General features: G+C 39.4%; 1 protein-coding gene across 2 annotated transcripts; it reads right to left on the bottom strand.

Annotated features, from left to right (window-relative positions):
* Window positions 1–8,232: 8,232 nt before the first annotated feature.
* On the bottom strand, window positions 8,233–18,383 carry LOC101738545 (neuronal synaptobrevin). 2 transcript variants are annotated; one of them, XM_038012130.2, is made up of 7 exons: window positions 18,248–18,383; window positions 15,607–15,751; window positions 15,434–15,512; window positions 14,979–15,058; window positions 14,601–14,652; window positions 13,155–13,250; window positions 8,233–11,413 (listed from the first exon to the last, which is right to left on the bottom strand). In XM_038012130.2, coding segments are annotated over exons 1-7 (456 nt in total). In that variant the 5' UTR covers window positions 18,250–18,383; the 3' UTR covers window positions 8,233–11,411. The 2 variants fall into 2 exon arrangements, with proteins under 2 accessions (XP_037868058.1, XP_021207041.1); XM_021351366.3 differs by lacking the exon at window positions 13,155–13,250.
* Window positions 18,384–18,844: the final 461 nt, after the last annotated feature.

Here is an 18,844-nt window from a genome sequence, read left to right as displayed (position 1 = left end):
AGGGACCCCGGTAACCGTACTCGTCGAACTCGACAAAGAGGTCGACGTGCAACCTAACCCATGCATCAGCCCGCTGAGTTTCTCGCCGGATCTTCTCAGCGGGTCGCGATTCCGATCCGGTAGTAGATTCATTCGCGAAACAATTGCTCTTGAGTTGTTAGGTCTCCTTCGGAGGCGCTCGGGCAGTTGTTAGCAAATCCCACCCCTCTTGGCTGAGCCTTTGCTCGCCCACCTGTCCTGGTGAAACTGGAAAGGCCTTCGGGCCACCAGTAAACTTTCAATCATAAAAAAAAAAAAAAAAAAAACCATTACTGTAACTCAAAATGGCGGGCAACTATCAAAGGGAAAGCTCGCTCTCACATCATTCTCTATGGTCTAGTCTATGAGGTGCTTGCGGGAACAACCTTTCATAAACACCCATCAAATATGGACCTTAAATATAACAATTTTAGAGTTCATACCCGCTTGTAGTTAAATCTAATTCAGGGTATTTTCAGTGTGGCAGGTCTGAATTTATCAATTTACGAAGATTGTTCGTTGTTGTGTTATTAACATGTTGGCTCCGTCGCGGTTTCGTCGCAATCGTTAAATTATAGAGGTTTCACCTGTATTGATGGTGTTGTAAGCTTATTGACGGCTTATAGCATAGGTTTATTTATGTCTTAATTTATCAAAATGTTTTTGTGGAGTCCAATTTTTCTGTAAGTATTCAATTTTAAATGTAGCGCATGTACATTTGTCTACAATTAAGTGCAGAAGAAGATTTTTTTACTAGATGCATGACCAAGCTCACGGCTAATACGTTGCTAAGAAATCACCGGAATCAGTTCTTTTTTTGGTTGTATAGAAGATGGGTGAACGGCCCTCCGGATGGTGTTAAGTGGTTATCGGAGCCCATAGACATCTACAACGTAAACACCGTCACCTATCTTGAGATGAGTTCTAAGGCCTCAAGTATAGTTACAACGGCTGCTCCACCCTTCAAACCGAAACGCATTACTGCTTCACGGCAGCAATAGGCAGGGTGGTGGTACCTACCCGTGCGGACTCACAAGAGGTCCTACCACTAGTAATTACGGAAATTATAATTTTGTGGGTTTGATTTTTATTACACGATGTTATTCCTTCACCGTGGAAGTCAATTGCGAACGTTTATTGAGTACGTATTTCATTAGAAAAATTGGTACCCGCCTAGGATTCGGACACCGCTGCATCGCTCAACACGAATGCACCGGACGTCTTATCCTTTTTTTTTTTTTTTTTATGATTGAAAGATTACTGGTGGCCCGGAGGCCTTTCCAGTTTCACCAGGACAGGTGGGCGAGCAAAGGCTCAGCCAGGAGGGGTGGGATTTGCTAACAGCTACCCCAGCGCCTCCGAAGGAGACCTAACAACTCAAGAGCAGCTGCTTCGCGAATGAATCTACTACCGGATCGGAATCGCGACCCGCTGAGAAGATCCGGCGAGAAACTCAGCGAGCTGATTCATGGGTTAGGTTGCACGGCGAACTCTTTGTCGAGTTCGACGAGTACGGTTACCGAGGTCCCTAAGCCTGCTCCTAGAGCTGAAGGCGTCTAGTGCGAAGGTTATTGGATCTGATGGATCCGTAAGGACGTGTCTAGGGCGTCGACGGTGACTGGCTCCTGCATGATCAGGATTCGGGGAGTAGTCAGCGGCGGCTACGATAAGGCGATTATCATGACGCATAGCCTTATCGAAGTACCGTTCCGACGCTGACTTCATGTATTTCTGTATAGATTCGAGGCCCAGGTCGTCGTGTAGGTCAACGTTCCTCACGAACCACGGAGCTCCGACGGCTAACCTGCAAAAGCGGGATTGTAGAGATTGAAGGGTGTCTATGTGCGTGCGGGCCGCGTGAGCGAACACCACACTCGCGTAAGTCATGACGGGCCTTATGCAAGTTTTGTAAAGTGTCACCTTGTTCCGAAGGGACATTTTACTCCGCTTACAAATCATGGGGTAGAGTCTACCGAGAATAAACGCGGCACGGTCACGGACTGATTTTATATGCGGGCGGAATGTCATCGATGCATCCAGGGTAACGCCCAGGTACTTGACCTTCCTGGCCCAGGGTATGGATTGACTAAAGAGAGTAATCGGGGGTGTGAGATTCCTCCTCCTAATACGGGAGGAAATCCGTGTGGAGCTTCCCCTCTGAAAGAGCACCGCAGTACTTTTCGCTGGGTTGATGTCTATGCGCCATTTTCGGAACCACTGTCCTAGGGCTAGGGCTGCGCTCTGAAGCTTCTTCGCGATTAGGGACTTGTTTCTACTGGAATAGTAAACAGTCGTGTCGTCTGCGAATAAAGCTAAATGGGTCGGCGGCGACCGGGGAATATCGTTAACGAATAAGCTAAATAGGAGGGGTGAGAGGACAGAGCCTTGCGGGACTCCAGCTGTGAGAGGTCGTGGGGAGGAGCGGGTTCCCTCGACTCGATATCGAAAAGAGCGGTTCGACAAGAAGTCCCGTATGATGAGCACGAGACTATCCGGCACACCCATGTTGAATAGTTTGAAAATCAAACCGTTGTGCCAGACTTTGTCGAACGCTTTTGCGACGTCGAAGAAGAGAGCTCCCGTGTATAACGGTTTTGGTCGATTAAGCCCCACAAGAATGTGCTCCGTGAGGCGGTGCACCTGTTGAACGCATGAGTGATTTGTACGGAATCCGAATTGTTCATCGATGAGAATGCCCTTGGATGAGACGAAGTCTCTGAGGCGTTTATAGAGCAGACGCTCATACAGTTTGCCTAGAGACATGAGGAGGCTAATCGGGCGGTAGCTCGTCGGATGATTTTTTGGTTTACCGGGTTTATGTATGCCGATAACGTCCGCTTCTTTCCACACCGCGGGAAAGATACAGTTCGCCATAGCGGCATTGAAAATAGATGCCAACATCACGATGAGTTGGACGGGTAGAAGTTTAATAACGCGGTTGGATATACCGTCGGAACCGGGAGCCTTGCGAGGACGTAGGTCTTTGATCAAGTCTTTAACTTCCATCGGGGTGACGGGTGGTAACACATCAGAGGGTGGCAAGGAGGCTCTGCGTTCTACCTCACTGTCTACTAATTCTACATGCACAGGGTCCACGGATTGAGTGCTGGGCGTGCACTGGGTTTGCAATGTATCGGCCAGCAGCTCTGCTTTTTCGTCATCATCGAACGCCGTGAGTCGGCCTGAGGGGCCTACGAGGGGGGGCATAGTTACTACCGTATCCGATTTGAGAGTACGAGCTAAGCGGTAGTAAGACCTTTGGGAGGGCGCGAGTCCTTCTAAGAAATCAGACCATCTGGCATCTCGGACTTCGGCGATGCGAGACTTTACGTCGCGTTGTAGGGCACGCATTCGAATACGATTTTCCGCGGTAGGATACCTGTCGTAGGCGCGTATCGAGGCGTTCTTAGCTCTAAGGAGTTCCCTAATATCGTCGGACAATTTGAAGCGGTGAAGGAAGTCCTCCGCTACAACTTGTTTCGATGACCTATCTAATGTCGAGGTGATGTGTGACGTTAAGATGTCTATGGCTTCAGCGGTATCCTGAGAAGACGGGGTAGAGTCCGGGCTAAACGGTAGCGATGGTGGATCAGATTCAGCCAGGCTGATGCCCAGCGTGTGCCAATCCACCACAGTCCTCGTGACGGGAACGGAATCGGGAGCGCGACCGAGCTTCATAACGACGGGACGGTGGTCTGAATCTAACTCTGAAACTACTTCGATCGAGTGTAAGCGCAGAGTTACGTTTTTTAATAACGCTATGTCGAGTATATCCGGGCGATGCGCGATATTTAGCGGGTAGTGAGTCGGGATTAGCGGAGCGACGATATCGAAGGCGAGATTATCGACTAACGCGTCAAGCCGCCTGCCATTCGGGGTTGTGGTGTGTGAGTTCCACCTAATGTGTTTACAATTTAGGTCGCCCGCCAGAATGACAGAGCTCCCCATGCCGAGCAGCGCCTCGATATCACTGCTTAGAACGATCTTATCCGGTGGAAGATAAACGGACGCGATAACGATCGGCGCGTGTCCCGTCAGTGAGATTCGGCACACTGATGCTTCGATATTAGCGAGCGCGGGAGGATCGAGTGGGACGCAATGCAGGGCTCTTCTATAGTAAATGACGGTACCACCACCACGAGCAGAGAGCCTGTCGTTCCTGACCATGTTATAGTTCGCGATTTTAGGGTCACGGCGCGCGGGCTTAAGTAGGGTCTCCTGCACTAAAAAGATATCAATTTGATGGTCACGCAAAAAGTCAGAAACCTGATCACGCTGATTTGCGAGACCGTAAGCGTTAAAAAATCCTATCGTTACGGATAGGGGCTTTATTCTACTTATATACGCCATTGATTACCGGCGGAGTGAGGGGAGGACGTACGTATTTAATGACGCGTATACGTCGGCGTATTCTTGCACAACGGCGATAAAGTGTTGTGCAGTGGAGGCAGAGCGAATGGCGTCGCCCAAAGCGTTAACGCGCTCAAAGTTGATCGACTGAAAGAAGTCGATCGCTAAAGCGAGATTGTCGGACGCGGTCGGAGGGCAAGTCGCGGGAGAGGGACGAGTCGCGGGGGCGGGACGAATCGCGGAGGAGGGAGTTGTAGCCGTGTTCATGTACGGCAGCGGTTTCGCCCAGGCCGAGACACTGGGCACCGGCGCCGGAACGAACGCTGGCTTAGCCTGCGACACAGAGGGTGCCGAGGCTTTGATGTCTGGGCCGGAAGCTCGGAGGCGGTTTTGGCGGGCGACGCGGCGATTTATTTTCGGGGCTCGGGGGCATCCGCGGTAATTTGCGGGGTGACCCTGTGTTCGACACAGGACGCAGCTAGGCGGTTCTGTCGCGGTTTTTTGATCGCGAGTGCATAGGGCCGTGGCGTGATCGCCTAAGCACTTGACGCATCGGGGGCGCGCGTGACAGTTACGGGAAGAATGCCCGTATAATTGGCAGTTATGGCACTGGCTAGGTGTGCCTTTCTTGTGTGGGGTTTCGACTGCGATTCCGGAAAGGCTACAGACCGTTCGGATGTTGAATATTTGCTTACCCTCGGGGGTAGGCTGGAGGGCGACGAGAACCATATTATATGGCTCCCTTCCGCGGCCTGTGTGCATGCGGTGTACGGAGTTAACCGGTAGGCCTTGTTCGAGAAGGTCGGCCTTGACGAGCTCGGCATCCAACTCTTTAGGGATGCCACGTATAACGGCACGGAGTTCGCGCTCCTCCTGGAGCGTATATGTGTGGAAACTTATACGCTCCTTACGGAGGTAAGAAGAGAGGGCCCTATGGTCGTCGGATGTTCGAACCTTAATTTGAATGCCGTTCGCGAGGTTACGGGCATTCGTAAAATTGATATTTTTGGCCTTAAGGGCCAGGGAAACTCGTTCCCAAGCTGCCTTCTCTTGAAGGATTACCGGGGGAGGGGTCTGGGCTTTATTTTGTGCCACCGGACGCGGCGACGGAGTGGCACGGGCTGGAGGCGCAACGGGAGTCTGAGGGCGGGGGCGCGACGCGTTCGCGGCTTTGCTAATTTTAGCGGCCGCGGGAGCTCGAGACTCCGCGGCACGCTTCTTACCCTTTTGCACCAGGGTGAATCCATCCGTCGATGAGGCGGGAGCGAGGTCGACCTCCATCTCCGAGTCAGAGTCGGAGGACGAGGAGGCGGGCGCAGGTGACCTACGAGTAGGTGTTTTGGACGGCGCGACGGAGGCCGCGGATGATCGCGCTGCTGGAACGGTGACCACGGCGGACGACGCAGCAGTTTTACTCGCCAGTATAGGCGACGCGGGAACGGCAGGCACGACGGAGGCTGCGGTGCTCGATGCAGAAGCTTTGCACGCAGGTACAGGCGACGCAGGAGCAGCGAGCTCGGTGGAGTCCACGAGAGGGCTCGCAGTGTGATCGGCCTTGAAGGCCTGAAACTCGGAAGTGAGCTTTGGGTAGCGAAGCCGGAGAAATTCCGCAAATACAGCGTCCATGATGTCTACGTGCCCAGGTGGGGCTACCCTGGGTCTTAGAAAACACTCGCCTTGCGGCGAGGCCCCAACTTCTCGGACCTGAGCGGTTCTATTGAACACAGGTGGCGATGCGGCACGATTACTGCAGGACAAAGAAAAATCACAACAAAACGGAAATAACAAAAAGAAACAAAACAATTAAACACTTCCAGGAAGACAGTTTGTCGGCAGATGTACCACGAACACAGAAATAACAAAAGGAAACAAAACAAATAAAAACTTCCAGGAAGAGCACTTAGTCGGCAGATGTACCACGAACACAGGCCGCGCGAACAATGGCCGGGCTAACAAAAGCCGGGCGAACAAAGGCCGGGCGATCGAGTGGTCGATGAGCACGTCCGCGCGTGACGGGTGCCTCTATCGGAATGACGTCTTATCCCTTAGGCCACGACGACTTCAACAAATTACAACTTGTATAACCTTTTCACATATTTTTTTCAGGATTCACTGATAAGCGGAGACATAACAGACCAGACGACTACTACTTGATTAACCCTCAGATGTACAACGGCTATTCCACACTTCAAGCAAAAACGAACAGCTTCTTTGCGGCAGAAGCATATTTGATAGCGACCCCTATTCTAACGCTTTCCACAAGTAATTACGCATATTTTTTCTTAATTATTGGTTAGGCTTTCATCACACGACGTTTAAAAAAATGGTTATCGTTCAAGATAAAATAAATAAAACCATATTTTTTTTCCTAAGCTGATAGCCTTAAGAGGCTATTTCAGCGTAGCCTTAACTAGTAGGTGAGCTCAAGGGGCTCAAACCGGAGTGATGCTAACACTGACCTTAGCAAGAGCAGTGCTTCGCAGAATCTACCACCGGATCGGAAACGCGACCAACTGAGAAGATCCGGCGAGAAATTCAGTGGGCTGTGTCTATGGGTTAATTCGCTTGTCGAGCCCTTCGTCGCAAGCGACGGGTTCGACGAGGACGGTGACCGATGGAAACCATACTAAGCTTTGTTTGTATGCAGATATTAAGTAGATGTTTTCTTAGAAAAAAATTGGTGCTTGCTTGTGGGATTTGAACACCGGATTAATCGATTCGCTCGATACAAATGTACTGGGCACAGTATCCTTTAGGGTACGGCGATATGAAAACTGACTGAATTTATAAAATACTAGCTGTACCAGTCCGCTTCTCTGGCCATTTAAAATTAACATTATTATTTCTCACCCCCACAAAGATTCTCATCATTAACGCGCCCGCAACTGGTGTAGGAAGTCCAACACTCATATAAATATTAGCCTATCCTTTAATTACATATATTTTCTACATGGATACCAAATTTCAAGTCAATCGAATGCACAGCTCAGTAGTTATAACAGAACATCCGTAAAAACCACTGTAGATTTATATATTAGTATAGTTAAAAGAGATCAACCCATAAAAAATTTTGATGACGGTTTTAACATCAGTAAATGATAAATAGTATTCCAATGTATCGTTTATTTTGTTATAAATTACAACACATCAATTACATTACAACATTCAATTAGACCTTATTTTCAAAATCGATTATTATCATTATTATAATTTATTTGATTATACGCACAGCATTAAAGCCAGGCTCTACTGATTTAAACTTCAGAACAACATGATTTTGATTAGTGAAAAAATATTTGTTTCGTATAATGTTATTTTTCAGACAAATTTTTGTTTATTTATTTTAAGAGACTTACGATTAACTAGATTTAAAATGTGGGCGAGCTCACTGTTATATCGTTATAATCGTAAGTATATAGTATAAGTATAATTGTAATTGTAAGTGACATTAGTAAATTTCCAAGTACTTTGGGCGTAAAACAGTAAAAAGTTGGTATTCATTGATGCGAGCTAATAACACTGCCTCTGTATCTGTTAAACTTGTAGGCATACATTTTTCTTGACTAGTACTAAAAAGTCCTATATCAGTTGTGAAACTATGAAGTTACATGTTAAAGTAAATGTGTCCATAAATTCGTAATAATTTCATTGTCACCGTCATGCTGTTCCCTTGTACTGTAGAATATTTTTGTAGGATGTCTCCATTTAAATGGCTAAACGTAGACATTCCTAACATGAAACCCTAATCAGGGAACCTTATGTAAGTGACACATTATTGAAAATGAATCAATAAATTTTACTTCAATCAGAAGGACTATAGTTTTATTCACGAATCCAGAATTCCAAAATGACATTAAATACATATAATTTTAAAACTTTTAATAAGAATCAAACAATACAGATAATGTTCATACACTTTATAATTTAATTTAAAGTAGATTAAGTTTCGTCTTCGCGACAAGCATTTGTCGGAAATTAACATTCGACTATAAGCATCAACTCTGAACATGTCTGAGCATCTGTTAGCGGAATTCTCGTGAAGAGAAAACTAGACGAGAGCGCTGTTTTTATTTATTATACAATGTAAAGTGTGACATGCCTCTTTAAAATTTTCATTTTTCGATAGTAACAAACGTAATAGATGTTTATAGGACGAAGACAAGTCACTCTAGAGAGAACAACATCGTCCTTTTATCTTTTATCTGATTTTATTATTGAAGTGAAACTTCTTTAGGCGCATGAGGGTAAAATTTTTACAGAACGTCACGCAGGTATGCAACAGAAGTGACATCAAACTACTATTGAAATTAAGTACTTGTCAAATGTCAGTAGTAGTAGTTGTTGTATTTTTCCAACTGGAAAGGCAAATGTATCATACCATACAGCCTAATATTTTTTTATATTTTTTTGTGAAAAATATTAATAGGAATTGAAATAAAATGAAAAGAATTTGGAACATTAATCAAATAGCATGAAATTAAATTAGTCAATTCAATTGGCAAAATATTAGTCATTTACAATTTAGAAATCTAAACATAATGTGACTGTCAACACTGAGGTTTGAGATTGACATTTGACAGACTTTTGGCGGGAACTTAACTTCCTTTTTCCCTTCCTCTAAGTCTCGGAAATCTAAGGTTTTAGATTTGTATAAATATAAGCAAGACTTATAAATTAGTTCCCCAAAAAAGTTTCACTTCTGACATGTGTATTTTGTACGCACGCACTTTTTTGTACGCACGCACTTTTGGAACGAAGTTCCTTATCGCGCGTTGTGAAAGGGGGCTAGACGGTAAAAAATCTTACGAAAAGTTGTCACGACACTTTTTAGATCCGTCATTCTGACCAATCAACGTGTAGGCGCTTATCGCGTGACATTGCTCGTATCCGATTGGTCCGCGTAATGAGTACAGTTTCTCGAGATAGCGTTTCAACAATAGTAATTTAGTTCATAGTATTGTTTTTTTCTTCTTCATAATGCCGTAATTTATTATTATAACTTAAAAAAAAAATTACAATTCCTTCACTAATTAATCGAAAGAAACTTCGTTCCATCCGGGTGTCCCTTGACACATCTGAAGTTTTTTATTTTTATTTTATTTTACCTTTGAGTGACAACAAATAGAACGAATTGGTTTAAGGTAATCGGGAACGTTCGTTTACAGAATGCCAGCTTTGAGAACGCACATTTTAAATGTTTCGACCCTTGAAATTCGAATAATTATCAAGTATCACACACGTTTTAAATAACAAACTAATATTGTCAATGGCACCACTTTGTATTCTTAGTCAATAAAATATTCAAGATCATTAAAACTTTACGGTTTACGGTTCATATGTACGAAATACTATTAGAAAATGTTTTTTTGTTAAGTATTGAAATGTTGCTACAAATTTTTCAAGCAATTTTGTAACCGAAACATTTCATGTTGCCAAAACAGAAAGTAATACAGTGAGATTAGTTAAAAAAAAAAGATTCGTTTTACTCGATGTTTTAAATTTTACTGTAAATAGGTAAAATTCAGATGACAGCAAACTGTAAAGTTATTTCATTCACTTCTGTTATTTGTAAAACCTAAAAAAATACTAAGACATTTTATTTTGTAGATACATAAGCACCTATTAAGATCGAAGATATATTCCATATATTATTATAGATAATTGACTATATTTTAGCAAAATCATAAATTTTTTGCACAGTTGCAATTGACTTGTTAAGACGCTAAAAGTATGACAGCTTTTAAACTCTGAATACAAAATAAGTATCCGCCAAAAATTGTTCTTACATTTAAATATATTTCAACACCTACTACAATAAAAGCACTAATTTTTAAATCAATGCACTAAAACCTTAAACAGGAGACGTAAGTTTCTTGTTTTGTTAATTAAACCTTGCCTTCATTGGGGCATTTACCCCACCCAGGTATGAAATATCAGTTACAATTTTAGCAACATTCCGTCTAAGTTTGAGATACAACTTCATAAACATTCCATAAGGCCTGGGTATATTTCATTTCATTTAAATTACTCACTTAAACAATTCACAAAGTTGTTCAATCCTCATGCTTTATCGTGTTAAGAGCACTATAGAGTTTGTAAGGAAATAAAAGACTGTGCTGAATATACTAATTGTAAAGGAACATCCAAGTTGCGCTTAGGCCCGTTCAATTTATCGAAAAATATAAATTGTAATCAGAAATTTGAGTTCTACAACCATTATACCTTAAAAGTTGTTTAACTGGATAAATTTCTCTCTCCTTCCATTTAACTTATTTCTAAACAAACAAAATCACATTTTCCGTTAATATGACTTTCAGATATTTCCCTATGTCTATTTTCAATAACACCTGGGTGTGGTACTACTTAATTATAATTTACCTTCGCTGTTAATTTTGGTGTTTAACTATTAAATATTTGGGTACATTATAAGGGTAGATAAAGCTACACAAAACAATTTCAGGTTTTATATATGAACCTGTATTCTTTATATCATTAATAGTTACAACGTCTACAATATTGTATCGCACAGATTCCACTACATTTGGAAGATCGTTTTCATCACATTATCGTTTAAGTTTTTAAATTCTATCTGTCTTCTTGTATGCGTGTTTTTTTTTTGTTGTTGTATAAAGTAAATACGAATCCGTTTTGTTTCGGTTCTGTTTTCTCAAAGAAGATATATTTAGTCAAATTTTCTACAGTATGATAAACAAATTATAGCTTCAATTTACTTCACACGTTTTTAATTGCAAATGACAGTCAAAATTTTGACAGACTCTTCAAAACTAGTTAAGATATTACAGCATTATCAACGGTTTGTAATCGTTGTTTATAGAGCACTCCTGGAATAAAATTGTGTTACATTCCTTTTAAAATGTTTATCAAACATACATTCTTATCATTTTTACATCAAATTTTATAGACATTTCCTTGGTTAACGCATATATAATCACATTTTTTTAAAAATAATAATTGCATTGATGACTGCTTCCCATTTGAAGTGGAACCCAAAAGATGCGATGAATAAGTCATTACATGTACTTTCCTGTAATGAAAACATAAACTTAACATTGAGCTTTCTTGAAGACGAAGACCTTCTGGAATAAATGTTATAAATGTGTTTGTTAGTCAGTTTTGTGGGTAGAATAAATGTTGATTTATGAAATTAAGTTAAATATTTGTATTAAAGAAATCAGTACATAATATACACTTGACTACAAAAAATCATACGAACATGATATAATATTTAGCAAATATGAAAGCAATAAAGATAATATATATGAACTTAGTTAAATCGAAAATTTTGAAACCCCCTTTTGCATTGTGTTTACCCAATGCAAAATTGGAAAAATAATCTTTTTATGAATTAAAAACAAAATACAATCGGATTTGTCGATAAACTTTTAATATGAATAAAATATTTATATTCAGATTACTGTCGAATTATACTATATGTAAGTAGATTTATGATATGTGTTAATTGTTGTTTGTGTACTTGTATTAAGATCGGATTCCCTGTTTTTTTTTTTAATAACCTTACTGAATATAACTTGAATAAAAAGATTCTCATAAAACTGAATATTATTATTAATACAAATACATTTTCGAGGCACTAATTAGGTAGACTAACACAGGGACCACATGTTAAATTTTTACTAGATTCCAGGAACTTCATGTGACAGCTGTCCATCTGAAAACATTACGTTGAAGTCTCACATGTATAAAGCTATGCCACAGTTCAAACTGTAATCCATGAGTCGTTTGCGACAGAAATAGACGGGATCACATCATCATTATCATCATCATCATCATCATCATCGTCATGATCATCTCAGCCTGTCTACTGTGCACTGATGAACATAGGCCTCTCCGACTGATGTGATACGTGCTGCTAAGAATTCACAACACATCAAATATGAATGAAATTGATTACTCTGTTACCTTGAGAAAAACTAAATAAATGTATAATATGTCCCTACTTTAAGTTTGAAAGTGTATTGTAAATGAAGATTTCTAATAATAGTCATGCTTGATAGCTAGAAGCGTCATGCACAAGAAGGAAATAAGGACTTCATCACCATACGAACGGATCTATCGGAAATTATCATAAGTTTATTAATCGATGAAAAGAATCAGTAAAATATTCGGAGCATTCAATTGAAACAAACCGATGTATATATAGGTACGTATTGTTTTCTTTTTATCGCTCTATAAAATTGTATTTGGTTCGTATATTCCATAAAAACGATAAACATTGCAGTTTAATGGCTTGGTACTGCTGTCCTTATAAATAGGCTGTATGCACTGAAGACAGTGAAGTCGTGTTGCGGTACATAGAGAAATTTGGTAATGATAATAAAATTCTGAAGATATTGATTAAAAATAATATGTTATAATAATTCTTATGCTCTTTTATCAATTTTTTTTTATTGCTTAGATGCGTAGAGCTCACGGTGCCCCTGATGTTAAGTGGTTATCGGAGCTCATAGACATCTACAAGGTAATGGAGACAACGGCTGCACACAACAACAACATTACAACCGCTGCCCCGCCTTTCAAACCGAAACGCATTACTGCTTCACGGCAGAAATAGGCGGTGGTGGTACCTACCCGTGCGGACTCACAAGAAGTCCTACCACCAGTAATTACGCAAATTATAATTTTGCGGGTTTAATTTTTATTACACGACGTTATTCCTTCACCGTAGAAGTCAGCCTACCCGCTTATTATTATGTTTGTCAGTGATAGATCCGTTCGATGATTTAGTCCGGAAGGAAAATACTCACAGTGTTTAGTGCCAGCTGCGACAGTATTATTGGCATCCACGACAGCCGGGGCCGTCGGAGTTACCTCCGAAGACGAACCAGTACCTCGGTATCGAACTAATTAGAAATGCTTTCTGTTAACAGCTGTGACGAGCCTCAATTTTTTATTTTGAACTCGACTTAAGAAAACTGTTATTTTTGCTCGGTTGATATCATTATATAGTGACACACGTTTTCTGTGTCAATATTAAAAACAAAAAAAGAAACATTTATTCAACATTTATAGATAGCAATGATGTGGAATTATTTTGTAATGTTTTTTAGATATATTTTTTTCTTTTCTCATCCTTTTTATTTGCACTGAAAACCACAACTTATCGTGACCTATTCTAGAAGCAAAAGCAAATACTCAATTCGAATTCAGAAGAGCTTCTAAACAGCACAGAATAGTTAATAGAGGGTACACTTTAGGTTACTAAACAGACATCCTAATAGCAGCGCAAAGAGTTTCTGGGATGCAAAACTAGATAGCCACATTAAATTTTGTACACTTTTTACAAACACAGTTAAAGACGAAACCAACAACAATTTAATTTGTTTTAGTACAAATATAAGATGACCAATTGCTACTGGTGCAAATATAAGGTGACCAATCTGAATTTTATTAGTCTTTTTTTCCTTAAAGATTATTTTATTCTTAAAGATTTATATTTAAAGATATTTTCACAGTTTTATTAGTGTCAATGCTTATTATTTTACGGCCTTTAAAATATAAAACTATTGTATCCGACACTAATATAAAAATCAATAAAATAATAATTAAATGACACAAACAAACAAACAAACAAACGGTATGTGCCAAGACGCTTAAGAAATCAGTAGGGCAACATCCATTTTTCAACATCATAATTCACTGAAACCCATTATATCGATTTTATCGGTTCAGGTTTCAAAGAATCATGGCCTTTGTGTTAATATACGATAAGATAAAACATTACTTTCATGAAATGTGTACTTCCGACGTTATCGTTCTGTTAAATGTATAATTTTTGTAACATGCGATTTTTTTGTTTGTTCGTATTTTATTTGTTGGTTTTTTATTGGATTGCGTTAAAACTGTATATTTATTATTTATGTACATTTATTAATAGCAATGTAAAGAAAGTTTTGTCATACTACCCTCAAAGTATGACAAATTGGTCTTTTTCCCTAATTAATCACAAAAATTAATAAAATCCATTAAATAAACCCGTAAGTAAACTGTTCAATCATTATATCCATGTGTTTATCTCTTAAGATTTGGAAGAATACTTTTATATAGACAAATAAAAATTCGTTTGATTTCCGTCTTTAACTGTTCTCGGTATCGCTGCAATTTCTTGTAACTCTTATACTTCGAAGCCTTATTCATTCAACAACATCGATCAGACTTTTACTTACATACTTAATAATATAATGATTACTTACCGAATAGCAGCCCTATGATAATAACACCAATCACACCCATTATTATTATCATCTGAAAATACAGAAATTTATGCTTTTTTATTTTATTTTCTGAGTTTAGAAAGAAAGATATGTATCAGTTGAAAAGTGTCAACCATAAGTTCACTATAATATTAGTAGTACGCGAGCGTGTGCTCCGCCGTGTTCTCGTTGCATCCACTGCAGTGGCAAATGCCGCCACCCACCTTGAGATATGAGTTCTAAGGTCTCAGTATAGTGAACTCATATTTCGAGGTGGGTGGAGACTTTTATGTTGTGGAAGTGGGCTGTGAGCTCGTCCAACCATCAAGCTACAAAAAATATTTAAAAAAATCGACGATTAAAAATTAATTCCTGTACCTTTAGATTCTGTAACCAAAATTTGTTTTTCAGACTCTTAGCTTGTCTCTCAAACTGCGATGCCCCTTCCTGAAGAGCATCTGAAAATTAACACTAAATTTATTACAAATTTCAATTACAATTCAATTACAATACATTCTATATGCAGTTCATCTCGTATTTAATTTATAATTATTCAATTTATATATTATTATTATTCCATTCATTTATTATTATTCTTCTTGTATTTTTTTTTATTCAGTTATCACACTATTCAATTTTTTAATACATTCCGTTCCGATTTAAGTATTATAAATGCATGAAATGATTTTTTTATGCAAAATTTGGTTTTTTCTTCAAGATGATGCCCGGAATATCCAAATAACTCAAATACTTAGTGCAATCCTCGATCCCTTGTTGTAATAATCATCAATCACTAGACGAGATAATTAATCGAAAACCTTATCAGTATTTACCTGCCCTGTAGTCCAATTCTGATAACTTCGCGTCCCTGTCCAAAACTTTATCTACATTCGACTTCATAATATCCACCACCTGTTTCACAAAAAAAAAATCAAACAAAAACACATATTAAAAGCAATAGGATAGGATTCAAAATTACGAATGTACAACGTAAAAAACCCTTTACCTCATCAACTTGTGCTTGTGTCTGCTGAAGCCTCCTCTGAGCAGCAATCTGCTGAGGTGTACGAGGTCCTCCAATAATCTCTCCATCAGGACCTGTCTGGGGCTCTGCTGGTGCCAGACCACCTGGATTGCCACCTTCTGCTGCCCTACACACAAAAAAAATCGATGTAGTACATTATTTTATACGTTGATAAATTGCCCTTCGATAAATTCCCTTCGATAAATTGTTTTTGAGAGATACAAAAAAAACATTTAAAATGAATTAAACCAAACAAAACTTTTAACATTTTGCCTTTACCTTATTTTAGGCAATTCTGAATTTACGAGAAAGAATTATAGTGAAAACTTACCAAAGCATAATAATAAAAATACGTGTTGTAGACAGCCTTATGATACCATTATCATGTATAGCATAATCCCACAATTTTCAGAGACAACATAACAGCCACGACAATACAATATCATATAAGTTTTTTTAATTTAAAAAAAATCACATAGGTTCACGTGTCTGTGTTCGATTCTAATCAACCCTTTAACCTTGAAATTTACTATGCAGATCGGCCTTCACCATGAACTTCATACGACAGTCGTCATTCATCGATTATTTCATTAGCGAAACGACCTTGCTTATCATTATATAATAGATATACCTAATTTATAAACAACACTAACATATGTGTCGGTGGTTGAAAAAATCCGACATTTTAAATGCAACGGCTTGATTATATCTTACACATTGCTGACGTCAATAAACGAAGCTGATCAGCAAGCCCTACAAGACAATAAAATATTAAATCAAAATACAATTGAGTTATTCATCAATAACTTAACGTGATTCACTTCAGCATAACAACAACCATTTTAATCAATTGTAGATTGCTGACAACAGCAATCGATAGCATTTGGCAATAAGCCAGCTATTCAAGCCAAGTGGATCAAAACTGCATTATTAATGGGATCTTGCTTATGTGCCAAAATTGCTTGGATATTGAGCGCTCATAAAAAGAAAGTATACGTGATTTTAAGTTAAAGGATCCCAATGACAGGAATCTACGAGACTATTAATTAATCAGCGCGTATATAAGGCCAGTTTTCTCTAGCAACTTCTTCTAATTCCTATCATACCTTCTTAGAAGTAGCATTTTTGATAAATTTCCATATTCTACTGGTGGTAGGACCTCTTGTGAGTCCACACGGGTAAGTACCACCACCCCGAATATTTCTACCATGAAGCAGTAATGCGTTTCGGTTTGAAGGGTGGGACAGCCGTTGTAACTATACTTGAGATCTTAGAACTTATATCTCAAGGTGGGTGGCGCATTTACGTTGTAGTTGGCTATGGGCTCCAGTAACCACTTAACACCGGGTGGGCTATGAAATCGTCCACCCATCTAAGCAATAAAAAAAAATTTAATGCATGCTCACGATTTCTTTCAAATATGAAGGAAACATTATGTACCTAATAAAAATCTAACCCGTAAAATATACGAATTTGCTTAGCCATCGACTGCAGGGCGTATTGCTGCTTGTGAGCTCACATACCCGGCTCTTTCTTACTCGACTACTGTCTTGCCTATTTCTATAGCGAATCTTTCATGCGTTTTGCTTTGGAGAATGAGACAGCCATTATTCGATACAAATCAGTCTTCGACTTCAAGGTAGATTCCTTCACATTGTGATATCTCTGTACGACCATTTAACACTAGATGAATCCTTGGATCGTTTACACATAATATATACACATATTACCAAAAAAATGTTAAGCACGCACCGACGTATATGATATTACAACGAAGCACTGCTCTACACATCGAATGACAATATTATAATTTATTAGTAGTGAGTAAAAATTTCTTTACGTCCTGAAGCATTTTTTTAGTATGGAAATAGCTCTGTTGATTCGAAAATCTTGCTATTTAACTTGAACGGATGGACAAATTGCTTGGCTCTGGGAGGAGAAGGCTTAGTAACAACTGCGCGAAATGACCCCAGAGGAAGCCAATCAAATCAATTGTAGACGCTTTACTATCAAATGCTAGCTAGTGCTAGCTAGTGCATCTACCATCAAATCGAAATGCAATTCACTAAAATGAACGGACGAGAAACTCAGGGGACTGATATTATAAGCTTAACTTCACGTCGAACTCTTCGGTGAGTTCGACGAGTGCAGTGACCTGTGCTTTCGTTGCTGCTACTAGTATCGTCTAATATCGCTAGATATGAATCAAAAGGATCTGCAAAGACTTGTCGTCTCAAAATTATTAATGAGAAATAGGTTTCACCATTAACTCGTCTATTAATTTTGGCCAATAAAAAATTTTAAAAAGATAATTTAGCATTGATTCCATAACAATATCTAAGGCTATGAATCAGAATTTAGGGGAACAGCGCCCTGGTCGCCCCAAAATGGTTAGTAGTAGAATTCCAGTCCTATACCACCAGCCATCAGTAATTACGTACTACGTAATTATTAGATACACACTTATTTAATACTTTCAAAAAATTTGACGAAAATCAGCCGTAAATTCGACTTTCGATTCGGCTTTCAGTGGCCGTATAAAAACAACGTCTCACAAAGAATTTCTACTTTACAAATGGGTTCGTGCATAATAAAAAATATCTAAATTTAATTGTAAACTTACATTTTCCTTGTCTCACACTAAGTTCGAGGTAAATTATTTGTATACTTGACTTAAAGTATTTCTAATATAGTTAATATAGCAGCACTGAGCTATTTTCCGACACGCCCGTTCTGCGGCAACAGAAAACTGAAGCCGGCCGCAGTATAATCGAGAACGAAAGCTCGTCAGCGCTTTCTAAGCTTTTAAAACATGTATAGATAAAATATAATACGTCTTTTAACATTTAATTTTTTTCATTTTATTTTATGGTGGTAAGTATAAGTACAAATTAATAAGCTACACTCTAAGCTTTAAGTTGTAGGCAGTATAGACTTTATGACACACGTAAAAATAAACCACACAATTTAACATTTTCAATAATAGATTGTTGCTAAGTATACTTGCAGCGGTATTACTCGTTGTCTTCACAGCATTCAAGCCATCTTCTCCATGAAACACTACCATATTCTAACACCTAAACTAATTTCAGTGCGCTTATCCTCAAAAACTGTGGCTTTAAAAATGGCCCAGATCTCGCTGGTCTAAGTGCAATAGATATTTGGTAAAAAATAACACAACATCTCTATTAATATTTAGGGTAAGCAATGGCTTAGCCCT

Source organism: Bombyx mori, chromosome 7, assembly GCF_030269925.1.
Source record: "Bombyx mori chromosome 7, ASM3026992v2".
Taxonomy (NCBI): domain Eukaryota; kingdom Metazoa; phylum Arthropoda; class Insecta; order Lepidoptera; family Bombycidae; genus Bombyx; species Bombyx mori.
Note: the sequence above shows the minus strand (reverse complement) of the source record. Positions and strands in the feature narration are given on the sequence as shown.

Coding starts and splice junctions, on each gene's coding strand:
- LOC101738545 (XM_038012130.2), bottom strand. Junction 15,513..15,606: donor CACAAGCACAAGTTGATGAG/GTAAAGGGTTTT, acceptor TTTGTGAAACAG/GTGGTGGATATTATGAAGTC. Junction 13,251..14,600: donor TATCATAGGGCTGCTATTCG/GTAAGTAATCAT, acceptor ATTTCTAATTAG/TTCGATACCGAGGTACTGGT.